Source organism: Pongo abelii, chromosome 12 (assembly GCF_028885655.2).
Source record: "Pongo abelii isolate AG06213 chromosome 12, NHGRI_mPonAbe1-v2.0_pri, whole genome shotgun sequence".
NCBI lineage: Eukaryota > Metazoa > Chordata > Mammalia > Primates > Hominidae > Pongo > Pongo abelii.
In genome coordinates this window covers 106,470,039-106,483,285 of record NC_071997.2, presented here as the reverse complement: position 1 = coordinate 106,483,285, position 13,247 = coordinate 106,470,039, and the positions used below count along the sequence as shown (strand labels likewise).

General features: G+C 50.9%; 1 protein-coding gene across 3 annotated transcripts in view; it reads right to left on the bottom strand.

Annotated features, from left to right (window-relative positions):
* Window positions 1-318: 318 nt before the first annotated feature.
* Window positions 319-13,247, bottom strand: part of ADGRF3 (adhesion G protein-coupled receptor F3) — a 41,931-nt gene continuing 29,002 nt past the window's right edge. The window contains exons 1-13 of one of the 3 annotated variants that reach the window (XM_002812209.3): window positions 11,135-11,218; window positions 9,650-9,725; window positions 9,067-9,210; window positions 8,428-8,601; window positions 7,675-7,920; window positions 6,567-6,776; window positions 5,911-6,054; window positions 5,529-5,725; window positions 5,095-5,274; window positions 2,839-4,221; window positions 2,344-2,385; window positions 2,192-2,254; window positions 319-1,730 (exon numbers count right to left, since the gene is read on the bottom strand). In XM_002812209.3, coding sequence (XP_002812255.2) covers window positions 1,671-1,730; window positions 2,192-2,254; window positions 2,344-2,385; window positions 2,839-4,221; window positions 5,095-5,274; window positions 5,529-5,725; window positions 5,911-6,054; window positions 6,567-6,776; window positions 7,675-7,920; window positions 8,428-8,601; window positions 9,067-9,210; window positions 9,650-9,725; window positions 11,135-11,218 — 3,003 coding nt within the window. In that variant the 3' untranslated portion in view covers window positions 319-1,670. Of the gene's footprint in view, window positions 1,731-1,866; window positions 2,255-2,343; window positions 2,386-2,838; window positions 4,222-5,094; window positions 5,275-5,528; window positions 5,726-5,910; window positions 6,055-6,566; window positions 6,777-7,674; window positions 7,921-8,427; window positions 8,602-9,066; window positions 9,211-9,649; window positions 9,726-10,173; window positions 10,287-11,040; window positions 11,219-13,247 lie in introns of those variants that run through there. The other 2 variants (XM_024242500.2, XM_009237469.3) reach the window with 2 other exon arrangements.

The following is a 13,247-nucleotide window of genomic DNA, read 5'->3' as shown; positions in this document are numbered from 1 at the left end:
GGCGTGGTGGCGGGGGCCTGTAGTCCCAGCTACTCGGGAGGCTGAGGCAGGAGAATATCGTGAACTTGGGAGGCGGAGCTTACAGTGAGCGGAGATCGCGCCACTGCACTCCAGCCTGGGTGAACGAGCGAGACTCCGTCTCAAAAAAAAAAAAAAAAAAAGAAGAGGACACTGCAATGGCCCTGCTGAATTGGTGGCTTCTCTTTGAAAGTATAATGAACCCACTTATAGAAACATTTGGGCCAATTTATACACAATTCAAATATCCGCACTAATCATTAAGGCATGGCGTTTGTAAGAAAAGTGTTTTCAACGGCACGTGATAGCGTACCCATTTTTATTTTAACAGAAAATGCCCCCGTCCCATTTTATAAAAAATATCCATGAATTGCATAATTAACAAAGACCGATTCATCAGACTTTTTTCATGTATCTAGTTTAAAAATTTCTCAGAATCCTGTCATCTTCCTCTTGTGAATTCCATAAGTTAATTCAGCCGGATAGATATCTTGGTGTCTTCAAAAAGATTTTCTTCTAGTATTCATTTTTAAATATAAATTAAACTTTATTAATTGATATAAATTTATATTAAACTTTAAATTTTTATAACCTATTCTTACAACATGCTCATATCAATCAATGCCTCTATACATGGATATGGTTATGAAACTTACATTTTATATTGATTTTTTTAAAGGTTAAAGAAAGAGGGACTAATTAATTTCATCTTTTCCTAAACTTGAAAAGAGACAAATCAAATTCTGCCCTTCATCCTCAATGTTGGGAAGATCAGAGATTCCTGTCAATTAAGTTATCCTTTCTTCATAACTATTGAAAAAGAAATAATCAGAAATCACTGAATAGGTCAATTAAAACCATTTTTATCAAATATATTCATTCACAACATGTATTGTTGTAGTTAAAAACTGGTTGAGAAAGTTTACTTGTAATTATTCTGCACTTTGATATCTGTTGATTATTTCTGGAGCAAAGGCAGGCTTATTCATTAGGTGCCTTTAGCTAATTTTTCCTGCTATTCTTGCTGGATACTTTAGAAATGAGAAGGCGTGAGCTGTAAGATAAATGAGTGTCACTAAGGGAAATATAAGCCTGCCTTTCTCAAGGGCTGAGCTCCGGAAGGCGGGAAGAGTTCAGAGCATTGGGCCAGGGCTCATCTGGTGGGTTCAAGCACACAGCCTCAACTCCCTTGCAGGAACGTGGGTCTGTGCGTGGTTCACTCTGAAGCATCTGTCTTCCTGTGAAAGAGCTTGGGGCTAGTGAATGGATACTGAGCCCAACTTCTGCAGGCTGCCCTCCCCTCTGGATACCAAGCCCACCCATGGCAATCCCTTCAAGGCGTGACTCTCATGATAATTAAAAGTGTGATAATGTGAAAAGGAATTTTCAGAGAAACTGAGTCAAGGACTGGTGGTGGTGAAACTTCTTGCTTTCTTGGAAAGCAAGATAAGGTGCTATGCCTTCTGCTCTCTGACATTTCCACCGTCTGCCAGCCATCTAGCAATGGCTACCCTAGAAAAACCTGTTTCCTACCCTTTGGTGTGGGCTGGGTATAGAAAGAGAAGGCTTCTCTCCAGAACTTTGCCAGGAGGCCCTTTGCCACACTGTCCTCAATCCACCCTGCTTACGCTGCCCCTGAGAAAGCCTAGTTCTCACCTGGCAGTGTCGCTTCCTCCTTTGCTGTGTTCCAGGATGTAGCCTTCACTTGTGGCCTAGGAAGGGGTGGAAAGGCCCAACTGCAGGGCAATTATTATTATTGACAACTCTCCCTTGAGGAGGTTGTATCTGTTTTACTTTCTCACATGTACTCCTGCCTGGGCTGCAGGAATCCTAGAAATTTTGCTCTCAGCTACAGTAACTCCCTTGAGTACTGATCCGACACTTTTCCTTCAAATGCTAACTGGAGGCAGATTTTTAGATGGAGAAACCAGAGAAAAGAGAGTCAGCAGGAGTCCACCTGATAATCAGGAACCCAGGACCCTGATCCTGACTGCTGTGACCAGGCTGCTCATTCCACTGGTGGGGAGCTGGAACCGGAAACCTGCTCATTCTAAAAAACAACCCCAATCTTCTCTCAGCTTCTGGCTGTGCCCATGTCCTCTGAGGAAGGCCATGGAATGCCTTCTGACGTGCTCTTAGATGGACAGCTGAGGATCTGAAGCCAGCGACTCACCAGGGAGATGGTGGAGTTGGGGGCTTGGGCGCGGCAGAAGCGTTTGCGCAAAGCTTCTTGTACCTGTGGGAGAGTAAATGCTCCGCTTATGCCAGCCACAGCCCCGGCCTGCGGGCTGCAAGTGAGGCAGGGGGTTAGGTGGGCAGACTTACCTTCCTGTCCATGAGGCAACCAAACAACAGGATGAAGACGCCCTGAGAAGAGGGACATGGGGATAAGCTGGTCAAGGAGGAAGGGATCCACCCGAATCAACGTGCTCCTTCTGTCCTGTGTAATTCACATACTAAGCCTTCTCATCTCAATTTTTCTGTTACCACCATTTGGTGCATAGGATCCATTTCAGGTGCTTTTCTTATTGTTATGGTTACAAAAGGGATAGCAAAGGGTTGGGTACTGACAATTTCTTGATTTCTCCCACAAAATCAGCTATTATTTTACAGATAAGAAAACCAAAACTCAGAGAGGTTATGTAATTTGTCCAAAGTTATCCAGCTACTCAGTGGAGGAACTGGGATCCACACCTAAGCCTTCCAAAATTCCTGAACCTATGTTTCTTCTGCTTCACCTTGGTACCTCCTAGAGAAGAGATCGGCAGTGACTTAGACCATCTAAAAGGGCAAAAAGCACGGCCACCCGCCATCACCTACCTGGAGGGTGTTGAGAATGGTGAAGATGTAATGAGGGACCGTGGAGACTTCCTCTAACAGAGTGGCCAGGCCCAGCCCCCAGGTGAGGCCAAAGATGGGTGTGAGAATGAGCAGGGCTTTGAGCACCCCCAGCAGAGCTTGGCGCTTCTCTGCTGGGGGTCCCTCTGACAGCGAAGGTCTCAGCAACTTCAGCATGGCCATGGCTAGTACCAGCCCATTCACACCTACGATGGCCAGCACTGGCCCCACGAAGGTGTATAACGCCCCTCCCTTCCCATCCAACCAGCATTCCCCCTCCCTCAGGTATTGCCCTTGAGGTAGGTAGAGCCCCAGGGTGACACCCGCCAACCCCAGTGGGCACAGGTAGCCCAGGAGCACCGTGAGGGGGAGAACTCGGTGCTTCGGCAGCTGGTGAAAGACAAAGAGCAGCTGGTGGGCCAACACCAGGGCCTGCGCCAGCATCCAGAAAAAGGTGGCCAGGTAGAGGAAATGACAGAGGAAGGCGGCAGCAAGGCAGAGCGGGCTTTGGGGCCCTGGAGGGAGGAAGGGGGCTCCCAGGAAGCAAGTGTCTGCGGCCAGCAAGCAGAACACCATGTTGAGCAGGGCAGCGTGGCGGAAATAGGAGACCTTGTTCCGCACCACGACTCTCCACACCAGCCTGTACACACCCAGGCACACAAGCAGCGCCAGTATGGAAGCTCCCAAGCCCACTTGAGTGAGCAGCGCCAGAGCGGGTTCTTCTGGAACAGTGTGTGGGGACATGAGGACGGAGAAGGCAGTGAGGTGCTGGCAGAGGCACTGAGCAGTGGGGCTGGCACTGGCCGCCTGTGCCTGGCACCCTTCTTTGGACCAACCCCCCCTTCCCTGGAAGAGACTGTGATCCCAGAAGACACAGTGAGGGGAACCATTTGTGTTCCCAAAGTCCATGATGACCTCTCCCTGGCTGAGGGCCCGGTCACCTGCCATGATGGAAATGACAAGGACCAGGCCAGGAGTGGCATAGATGGAATCCCCCAGCCCTTGTCCATAGTTTGAGGGCAGAAGGTGGTCCAGTTTTCGCAGCACCAGGCTAGTAATACTTATTTCAGTTCCATTACGGGCCAGTGGGGCCAGTGAGTGCCTGGGAATCTGAGCCTGCAGTGGGGGCCGAGTAGGGAAGGAGATGCTGTAGTCAGCAGGAAACGTGGGTCCAAACAGCTGGCTCTGCAGCAGCACATTGGGCAAGCTGAAGGCGAAGGGGTGGTCCTGTGGGCACAGGCTGCACGCCAGGTTCTCCACAGCCAGCAGGAGAGTCGAGCCTGCCCAGGGCTTCCGGGCTTGGGCCAGGGTCCACAGAGACCTGGTGTCCATATCTAGGACCTTGTCTGTGGCAATCAGGAGATTCTGCGGCACCCAACAGAAAAATGAGCCCCGTCTGCTGGCGCCCACAGAACTGAGCTGGGGGCAATGAGAACTACAGACCCCACACCTTCCCTTCCCAGTCCAATGTGCGACCCAAGGTTGGAGAGAAAAGGGAGAGGAAGACAGGCCTGTGAAGGGAGACTTTCTAGATGGGAAGAACAGGGAGCTGTTCGGCCAACCACCTGGGGGCATCTTTCAGGATATGTCCCCTGACCTGCACCCAGCCCCTCTGCTGAAAACCCTCCTTCCCCCTCCATCCCTTGGGGCCACCCAGGTTCTAAGAGGGGACTTCTCCCATTCTTTGGCCCCCTCCAGGTCTGCAAAGCTAGGAATGGTGACCAGCAGTGGTAGAAGGCACCGTGTCCCGGAGGCGATGGCCACACGCATGTCTGTGCATTCACACATGCTATGTATTCCCAGGCGTGAACGGTGTGTAATATCATTGCCCTTTGTTACACTTTTGGCTGCAGCTCATGGGTCACCAATGGATGCCCATACTGAGAGCTGATTTAGGTGAGCCCAGCAAAGCCAAGCACACTTCAGCGTCTCCATGGAAATTTCCTGTCTGTGTCATAGCCACACGCCTGTATGCGCACAGACGCCTCGGGCCTCATGTCTCCACACCCTTGCCTGCCTCCAACCTCCATGTGCTCCCAGCGCCAGGCCTTCTCCATTCTGCAGCCTCAGAGACTGGTGTCTGAGAGGAGAAATGGACCGGGAGCAGGCCCCTGGACTCTGGAAAGGTCTGCTGCCCGACAGCCCATGGTGACATCAGAGGGACAGAAGTGCCCGCAGGTGGGGAGTCTTCACCCCCCGACTGCCCAGCTGGCCCCCACTGTGGCTCAGAAATCTCACCTTCAGGGCGCTGCGGTCAAGCTGTATCCTGGCCTTTGCCACCACGTCGGCCAAGTGTTTCATGGTGCTCAGCAGGGTCAGTAAGTCGGAGGGTGAACTTGCCTCTGCCGCCTGCCCTGGCAGCTGTGCCAGGATCTGTGGCACCTCCTCAGCAGGACTGCCCTGGCCTGTCTGCAGCAGCTGAGACAGATGAGACAGCAGGAAGCGGGACACGTGGTGGAATGATGGTTTGAGAAGAGCAGCCCAGCCCCATGGAGATGGTTGGCCCCCTCGAGCCCTCCCACACCTACTTCCCGGCTCTGCTAGGGCTCCAGTTCAGAGAAGCTGAACAGCCTGTGGGCTGGGCCTCGGGGAAAAGGGTCTGCAAGCTGGGTCCTAGACAGGCTGGGGTGGGCGGTGGAGGGGGCGTGTGGGCAGCAGGGTGGAAGCTTCACCTTGGCTCTAGTGAACAAGGCCAGGAGCCGCGCATCTGTGCAGCTGCTGTGGACGGGCCCCCAGACTCCGTCAGCCCCACACAGCCTCCTCACTATGCCTCTCTTGCTCTCGGGACATGGGGCCTGTGCCATGTGGCCAGCCTTGGTGACATTCCAGGTGAGCACCGAGGCATCCTCAGGGCAGGTGATGTCTCCATCTGAAGAATGATGAGCAGGGGGTACTCAGCAATCACAGCCTCACCTGAGCCTCTCCTTGGGCAGAAGCCTGTGCGGGCCCCAAAGCCTGGTCCTGTTGCCCAGGGCAGGGACATGCCATGCAAGAGAGCCTGTGCTCCCAAGGCAAGCAGCTGGGACCAGCCCACTGGGCCCCAGGCCTGCGTACCCTGGATGATGGTGATGGAGATGGGGACCCTGAGTGGAGCCAGGCCCGGGCTCTGCAGGTCACAAGTGTACGTGGTGTCAGCCATCGGGCAGCGCTGAACAGCCAAAACAAAGCACTGAAAGCCTGACTCGTTGAAGGAGGAGGCTGAGGGCAAAATGAAAGAAGGGAACTGTCACTGGGCCAGGGACAGGCCTGGAACCCAGCAGGCTCTGACATGCTCTTTCAGTCTTTCTAGCAATTCAGAAACAGAGGAAGCAGTGGGGAAGAGCCAAATGATGTGTGGGCTCCACTTGGACAGAGGAAGAGAGCTTGGATTTTGCTGGAGGGGACTGTGGGGTCTCTAACAAGCTCTAGGACTCAGTTTGCACCATTTCCTCATTTGTAAAATGGGGACTATCATCAAACTAATTCCATAGAGAGTTAAATGAGATTGTGTAGATGACAGCATTTTGCAAAAGTTTCCTATACACATGCGGTTATGTTATGGCAATAGACGTGGCATGGCTCTGACGGGGTAGAAAACAGTGTTGGCCTTGGACCCCACTCTCTGGTTGAACTGTGGCCTCTGTTTCTCATGAGCTGAAGACCCAGCTGCCTGGAGGAGACTAGCTGCCCCCTGGTCCCTCTGACCCCTGACTGCTGGCCCCTTCTCATACCTTTGCTGCCCTCTCCAGGCCTCCAGGCTGCGGTGTAGGCCAGGTTTGTGCTGGGGATGCAGCAGCTCAGCTGGAAGCCAGGGGAGGTGGCACAGGAGATGGACAGCTGGTATGGAAATCGAGCCACATCTGTCGCCTTCAAGGGCACCCTCACCACCTCGTACAGGTTCCAGTTGAAGCCCTGGGCCTCGAAGCAGCTCATGTACTCACCTGCAGACACATGTGTGCTGCAGTTTGTGGCTCCTCTGGGCCTTGCTGTACCACAGAATCTCTGCTGCCTTCCAAGCCACAGCCTTGCTCCCGTCCTCTGCCTGCCACCCAGTGCTTAACCCCAGCAAGCAAGGTCCCAGGATGGCCCGTTTGGTGGACATTCCCTGTCCCCAAGAAGGATTTCTAGGAGGTAGAAGAGATCTCTCTTTTATCAGCCCATGCCCGTGAATTTCATGCTCTCCCTAGAGCAGATGCCCTTCCTGCACCACCCCTGCCATTTTAGCATCTTGAAAAACATGGATCTGTTCTCAGCAGACAGTGAGACGGTATTCTCCACATTCTCCACATTTTGTGTGGAGAATTGTAGTATTTTTGTTAACAGAAACATTTTTATGAAAAATAACTACATTTTCCAAAACACAATTAGACAAGTGAGTTTGTTTTACATGTTTGCAAATCCTGCCCAGGTCTGGGTTCTCCCATCTGCTTTTGCATTCAATCTCGTGACGGCCCTGTAGCCTTTGGAAAGGGCCACTGTCTACACCTCAGGGAGTGGGAGTCAAAGAGTCAAATGACATCTTAGCATATTAGGACAATAGTTGTGACTTTGTAAACCCTGAAAAGGGTCTCAGAAGTCCCAGACCACAGTGAAAACAGCTGGCCATTTTTAGAATTTTCCACATTGCAATTTTTCACACCAAAGGACCTCTTAGCCTTTGTTTCCCCAGAATGGGTAAATGGAAAGATGAAAAGGGTGAGAAAGAGGTGGAAAGAAAAGAAGGAAGGAGAAGGGAGGGAGGCGTGGGAAGAAGAGGTGAAGGAAAGCAGAGAAGGAAGGGGAGGAAGAAGGGAAGTAAGAAGAAGGAGAAAGGAGGCAAGGAGAGGACAGGCTGGCTACCTGCCCAGTGATGGGACATGTTGGAGACGCTGAGGGCAGCCTGGCCATGGCTGGAAGTCACAGACACCTGTGTCCCTGGCTGCAGGAGGATGGGACTGGGGCTCCCTGGGTGCCTCAGGAACCAGCTCAGGTCGGTGGCCTCCTGGCTCAGACGGAGAGTCAGGCTCAGCGTGTCACCAGGCAACTGCAGCTGGGAGTTCAGGTTGAGGATCCCAGGGACTGCAGGGAGGCAGGTGACAGGGGACCCTGGAGGAGGGACTCATGGCCCTCAGATGCAGCTGAGCAATGGTTTCTCCCCTGACTCTGGAGCCCATTCCTCCACACTCCCTCCCTAGCTTTTTAAATTTTTCTTTTGGTCCCTGGATGGGCATCTGAATGTGGCGGTGCAGCCCAGCCTGGAAGACTCTATCTGTTATTGGAAACCAAACAGAGAACCTTTTTGGTCTATGCCTCTCCCTCCCCCAGGTATCTTGGGGCTACTGGAGCTGCTTCCTGCCTCCTAGGGTAAAAAGCAGTCACTCCAGCACTTTCTCTCCTTGTCCTTATGTCTCTGGGGCCTCTCTCATTAGTCTCCCTACTCAGGTTCCAAGCTCAGGGCCTGTGATCTGCTATGATGGCTGGCTTTTTCTCCCACCCAGAGGAGCAGCTGTGCTTGGACCAGCTGGCCAAACTACAGGTTCAGAGAGGAAAAAACCACTGAGAACATTTATTTCACTTAAGGCCATTGGTTTCCAAGTTCCCAACCTTCCTTACCAGGTGGCAGCAACTGGCAGTACCCGGGTTCGGGATGGCTGAAGACAAGGCAGCCGCAAGGCTGGTGGTTGTGGGGGCTTTGACAAGGAGGGTAATGGAGGCAGATGCTGGTGTTCCACTGGTAGCCAGAGAGGCAAGCACAATAGAAATTCCCCTCGTGGCTGACCTTACACTCTGTGACAGAGAGAAGAGAAGAGGGGGTGGGCAGGCTGTCTGAAGAAGCTAGGTGGGCAGGGCAGACACCTGCCTGATGCCTGAGAGGCTTTAGGGCTGGGTATCTGGACCAATCCCCAAGCTACAGGTGCCTCAGTCAGGCCCATGCATCAGGACTGCCTCCTCAGTCAGGACTCGAAGCAGCAGATGTCTCAGGGACCAGGGAACAGGTGAAGGTGGAGGTCTGGGCCTATGTTTTCTGTCCCTTGGGCCATCAGCCAAAGTTAGAAGATAGGGGGATGGGGCAGGCAAGGAAGGGTCTGTCTGATAGGGAGGTGAGGAAGGAGCTGGGCCACGGAGACAGAACCAGGCAGCCCTTCCTCCAGGAAATACAGAGGGGCTCACAGAGTCTCAGGCAAGCTGGCTGCAGGAGGCCCGGGAGCCCATGTTCATTCACTCTCAGCCCCCTTCCCACGCAAGTGGTACCTGTTGTGAGTCTGAGGCCAGTGAGAAGAGGCCTTGGGGAAGAGGAAGCTGAGGCAGCAGGGAGAGTCAGCGTCCTGGAGAGTTCAGGGGGCCAGGTCTTATCTGAAAGGTCCAGATGTACATAGACGGAGACCAGCGCTGATTCTACAGGGGCACAGCGGACAGCTGGAGAGGACAGCCAGCGAGGCCACAAGCCGGTCCCCTCTGGATTCTCTCACCTAGCTGGCCAGTCCCAGGAATGCAGAGCAGACCCTCTCCCACAGCCTGTCCAGGTGCATATAGACAGGGCTCAGGAAGGGAACAAGTCCTCCCCTAGGCACGGTGCCTTCAGATACACAGCTTCACGTCATCCATCCAGCAACACCTATTTTATGGATGAGGCTCCAAAGACAAATAGTTCATCTCCAGGCCTCTCATCTAGAGAACTGGTCACAGACCTGTCCGACTGTGATCAGAGCCAGTCCTCTCTCTTCGCCACCACTCCCTCGCTGCACCCGCCCTCTCCTCTCTGGGTCCTGGGTTTCCACCTCATTCCCGGCTCCCATCTCCTCCCCCTCCCTCCTCCTCCTGTCCATCCACTCACCCCTTGCTCCATTCTCTTGGTCCAGGAGGTCCAGGAGCTGCCCAGATCCAGATTCCCCTCCAGCCTGACTCTGTCTCTGGAACAGAACACAGAGGGGAGACCTCAAATCCCTTCCAAAGGCACCCCAGGGGCCAGGCTGACTAGTCTCAGCCAGCATGACTCAGTCTCAACCAGCTCTTCTTTTTGCCAGGAATCAAGTGTACACATCAGGAAGGGAAAGCAGGCTTCTGTTAGGGGGTGCCAGGGATGCAACCCCTGGAACCTTGCTATCCCACCCAAGACCAGGAACCAGGCACGCCCTGGGAAGTAAACATGCTTTGTTTAATTCCTTCCTGTGTTTACCTGTCCCTGGGCCTCTAGGCTAATTGAAATGGCTGGGTCTGGAGCTCCAGCAGTGGAGCTGGACAGAGCTGGCTGGGGCCCAGGCTCTTAGGGAGTTTATTCCTTCTGTAGGATTTGACAGCAGGGTGAGCAGAAGGCAGCCTCTTTCCTTCGTCTTTGGTTCCTGTACATTATTTCCTCACCAACTCCTCCTCTGTCAGGGTGAGGGTGGAGGTCTGGGCCCACATTGTCTGGCCCTTGGGCCATCGGCCAAAGCTAGAAGATAGGGGGATGGGGCAGGCAGGGAGGGGTCTGTCTGGTAGGGAGGTGAGGAAGGAGCTGGGCCAAGGAGAGAGAACCAGGAAGTCCTTCCTCCAGGAAATATGGAGGGGCTCACTGTGTCACAGACCTGAGCCCTGTCTATATGCACCTGTGTGTGCGTGTGGATATCTATCCAAAACCAGATATTGATATAGATATGAATATGGATAAGACATGAGTATAAGCTGGTCACAATGGCACGTGCCTTTAGTCCCAGTTACTTGGGAGGCTGAGATGGGAGGATCACTTGAGCCCAGGAGTTCAAGTCCAGCCTGGGCAACATGGTGAGAGCATGTCTTAAAAAAGATATAGATATAGATAGATTTAGATACAGATACAGATATATATTTACATAAAGATAGATTTAGATTTAGCAATAGAGATAGATTTAGGCTTAGTGATATATAGACATAGACATAGGCATAGGTATAGCTATCTATTGAGGAGAACACAGATGGAAAGGCACCCTCTAGACTCTGATGTCTTTCCTCAGATTCTCTCCCATCCTGTAAGCCAATAGTTTCCAAATCTGCAAAATTTTTCTTTTTCTTTTTAAATGGCCAGCTTGACTGAATGAGACTTTATCCAAAGTACAGCAGGTATCATATGAGTTTACAGGGACTCAAATAAGGAAACAAGAACTATCCTCCACACCCAGGAAAATAAAATTGAGTTCTCAGAGATCTCATAACAAAGCATCCACTTTCCTTACACATTACTTCCTCTCCCCTCAGCTCTTTACCCACTACCTATCCTTTCATTCCATGCTTTGTCTCTCCCAACCAGAGGTCCCCATTGTCGCCTCTGCAGACCTTCCCTGGGTCTCATCCCAGTATCACTTACAGGTTGGGATGCTTGGGCAACTGGTGACCCCAGCGGGGGAAGAGTTGTGGCCAGGAGCAGCAGCAGGGCAGCCGAACAGACCATGGCTCAGTGAAGCAGTCCCTATAGGCCCATGATGCAAATTTCCGCAAGGAAGAGCTGGCAGGGCAGTGTGTAGATGGGATGGGAGGGAAGAGGGGAGGGAGGCAGGGCTGAATTTACAGAGGAAGCGCTACAGCCTGTGACTCCGAGTGAAATGGCAATCCAGGTCACTGTAGGGGCCACCTGGAGCCCACATGCCCCAGTGAGAATGGTGCACAGGCTCCTCTTGGGCTCTGGACCAAAAGCTCAGAGAGCAGGAGAGGCTTAGGGGTTCGAAGTCACAACCAGCAACATGTCAATAAGCTAGGTTCAGTCATGTTCCCAAGGACCTGGGAAATCTGGATTGTTCTGAACTCCTCAAAAGCTGGATCACTGATCAAACAGTCAAGGTTACAAATGAAAAATAAAGAAAAGATAAAAATATAAGAGCTGGCCGGGCGCGGTGGCTCACGCCTGTAATCCCAGCACTTTGGGAGGCAGAGGCAGGTGGATCATGGGGTCAGGAGATCAAGACCATCCTGGCTAACACAGTGAAACCCCGCCTCTACTAAAAATACAAAAAATTAGCCGGGCGTGGTGGCGGGCACCTGTAGTCCCAGCTACTCAGGAGGCTGAGGCAGAAGAATGGCGTGAACCCGGGAGGCGGAGCTTGCAGTGAGCTGAGACTGCGCCACTGCACTCCAGCCTGGGCGACAGAGCAAGACTCCGTCTCAAAAAAAAAAAAAAAAAAAAAAAAAAAAAAATATATATATATATATATATATATATATATGAGCTGATTTTTACTCTAAAATAATTTCCAGAATCCTCTCTCCCTCCCTTCTTTCCTTCCTTCCTTCCTTCCCTTGTTTCTCTCTTTCTTTCTTTCCCTTTCTCTTTCTTTCTTTTTCTCTTTCTTTCTTTCTTTCTTTCCTCGCTCTTTCCTTCCTTCCTTTCTCTCTCTCCTTCTTTCTCTCTCTCTTCACTTACTCTCACTCTCGCTCTCGCTCTTTTTCTTTCTTTTAGAAACAAGGCCTCTCTCTGTTCCTCGGGCTAGAGTGCAGTAGCATGATCAAAGCTCATGATCGTAGCTCACCATAGCCTCAAACTCTTGGGCTCAAGATATCCTCCCACCTTAGCCTCCCAAGTAGCTGAGATTACATGTGTGCACCACTGCACTGGCCTAGAGTCTTAAATGTAAAAAAGAATCTGAGAAAATACTAGAAAACATTATCAAGTTATTTCATAAAATAATTTTAAACTATGGAAGGTTTTTAAAACAATACATAAAACCGAGAAGCCAAAAAGGAAATAAATTTGACTGTCTAAAAACTTTTAAGTTTGGCCTAAAAAGAATAATATTCTCAACAAAGGAAATTCTAGTTTTCATATCAATAAGATAGAAAATAGGCAAAAGATGGGAATAGGCAATTCACTGAAGAAGGAATAGAAATAGTTTGATACTGGGCATGTGCGGTGGATCACACCTGTAATCCCAACCCTTTGGGAGGCCGAGGTGAGTGGATCACCTGAGGTCAGGAGTTCGAGACCAGCCTGCCCAACATGGTGAAACCCTGTCTCAACTAAAAATACAAAAATTAGCCGGGCTTGGTGGCGCATCCCTGTAATCTCAGCTACTTAGGAGGCTGAGGTAGGAGAATTGCTTGAACCTGTGAGGCAGAGGTTGCAGTGAGCTGAAATTGCACCATTGCACTCCAGCCTGGGCAACAAGAGCGAAACTCCGTCTTAAAAAAATAAAAATAAAAAAGAAGTAGTTTGATAAACATATGTAAACCTCCAACTTTACGCATCAGAAATACAAATCAAACAAGAAGATACTATTTCTCACCTGCTAATTATCAAAAGAGAACATTTTAATTATATCAAGTATTAAAAGTATAGTTGTACATGTGTGTAAAAACATGTACGTAAGAATATTCAAGGCAGAATTGTTTGTGATAGGAAATGAGTTGATTAAACAACCAAAATATCTATTAAAAAGGGAGAGCTTATATAAATCTTGGGATTTCCAAACAACACATTACTTAAAGTT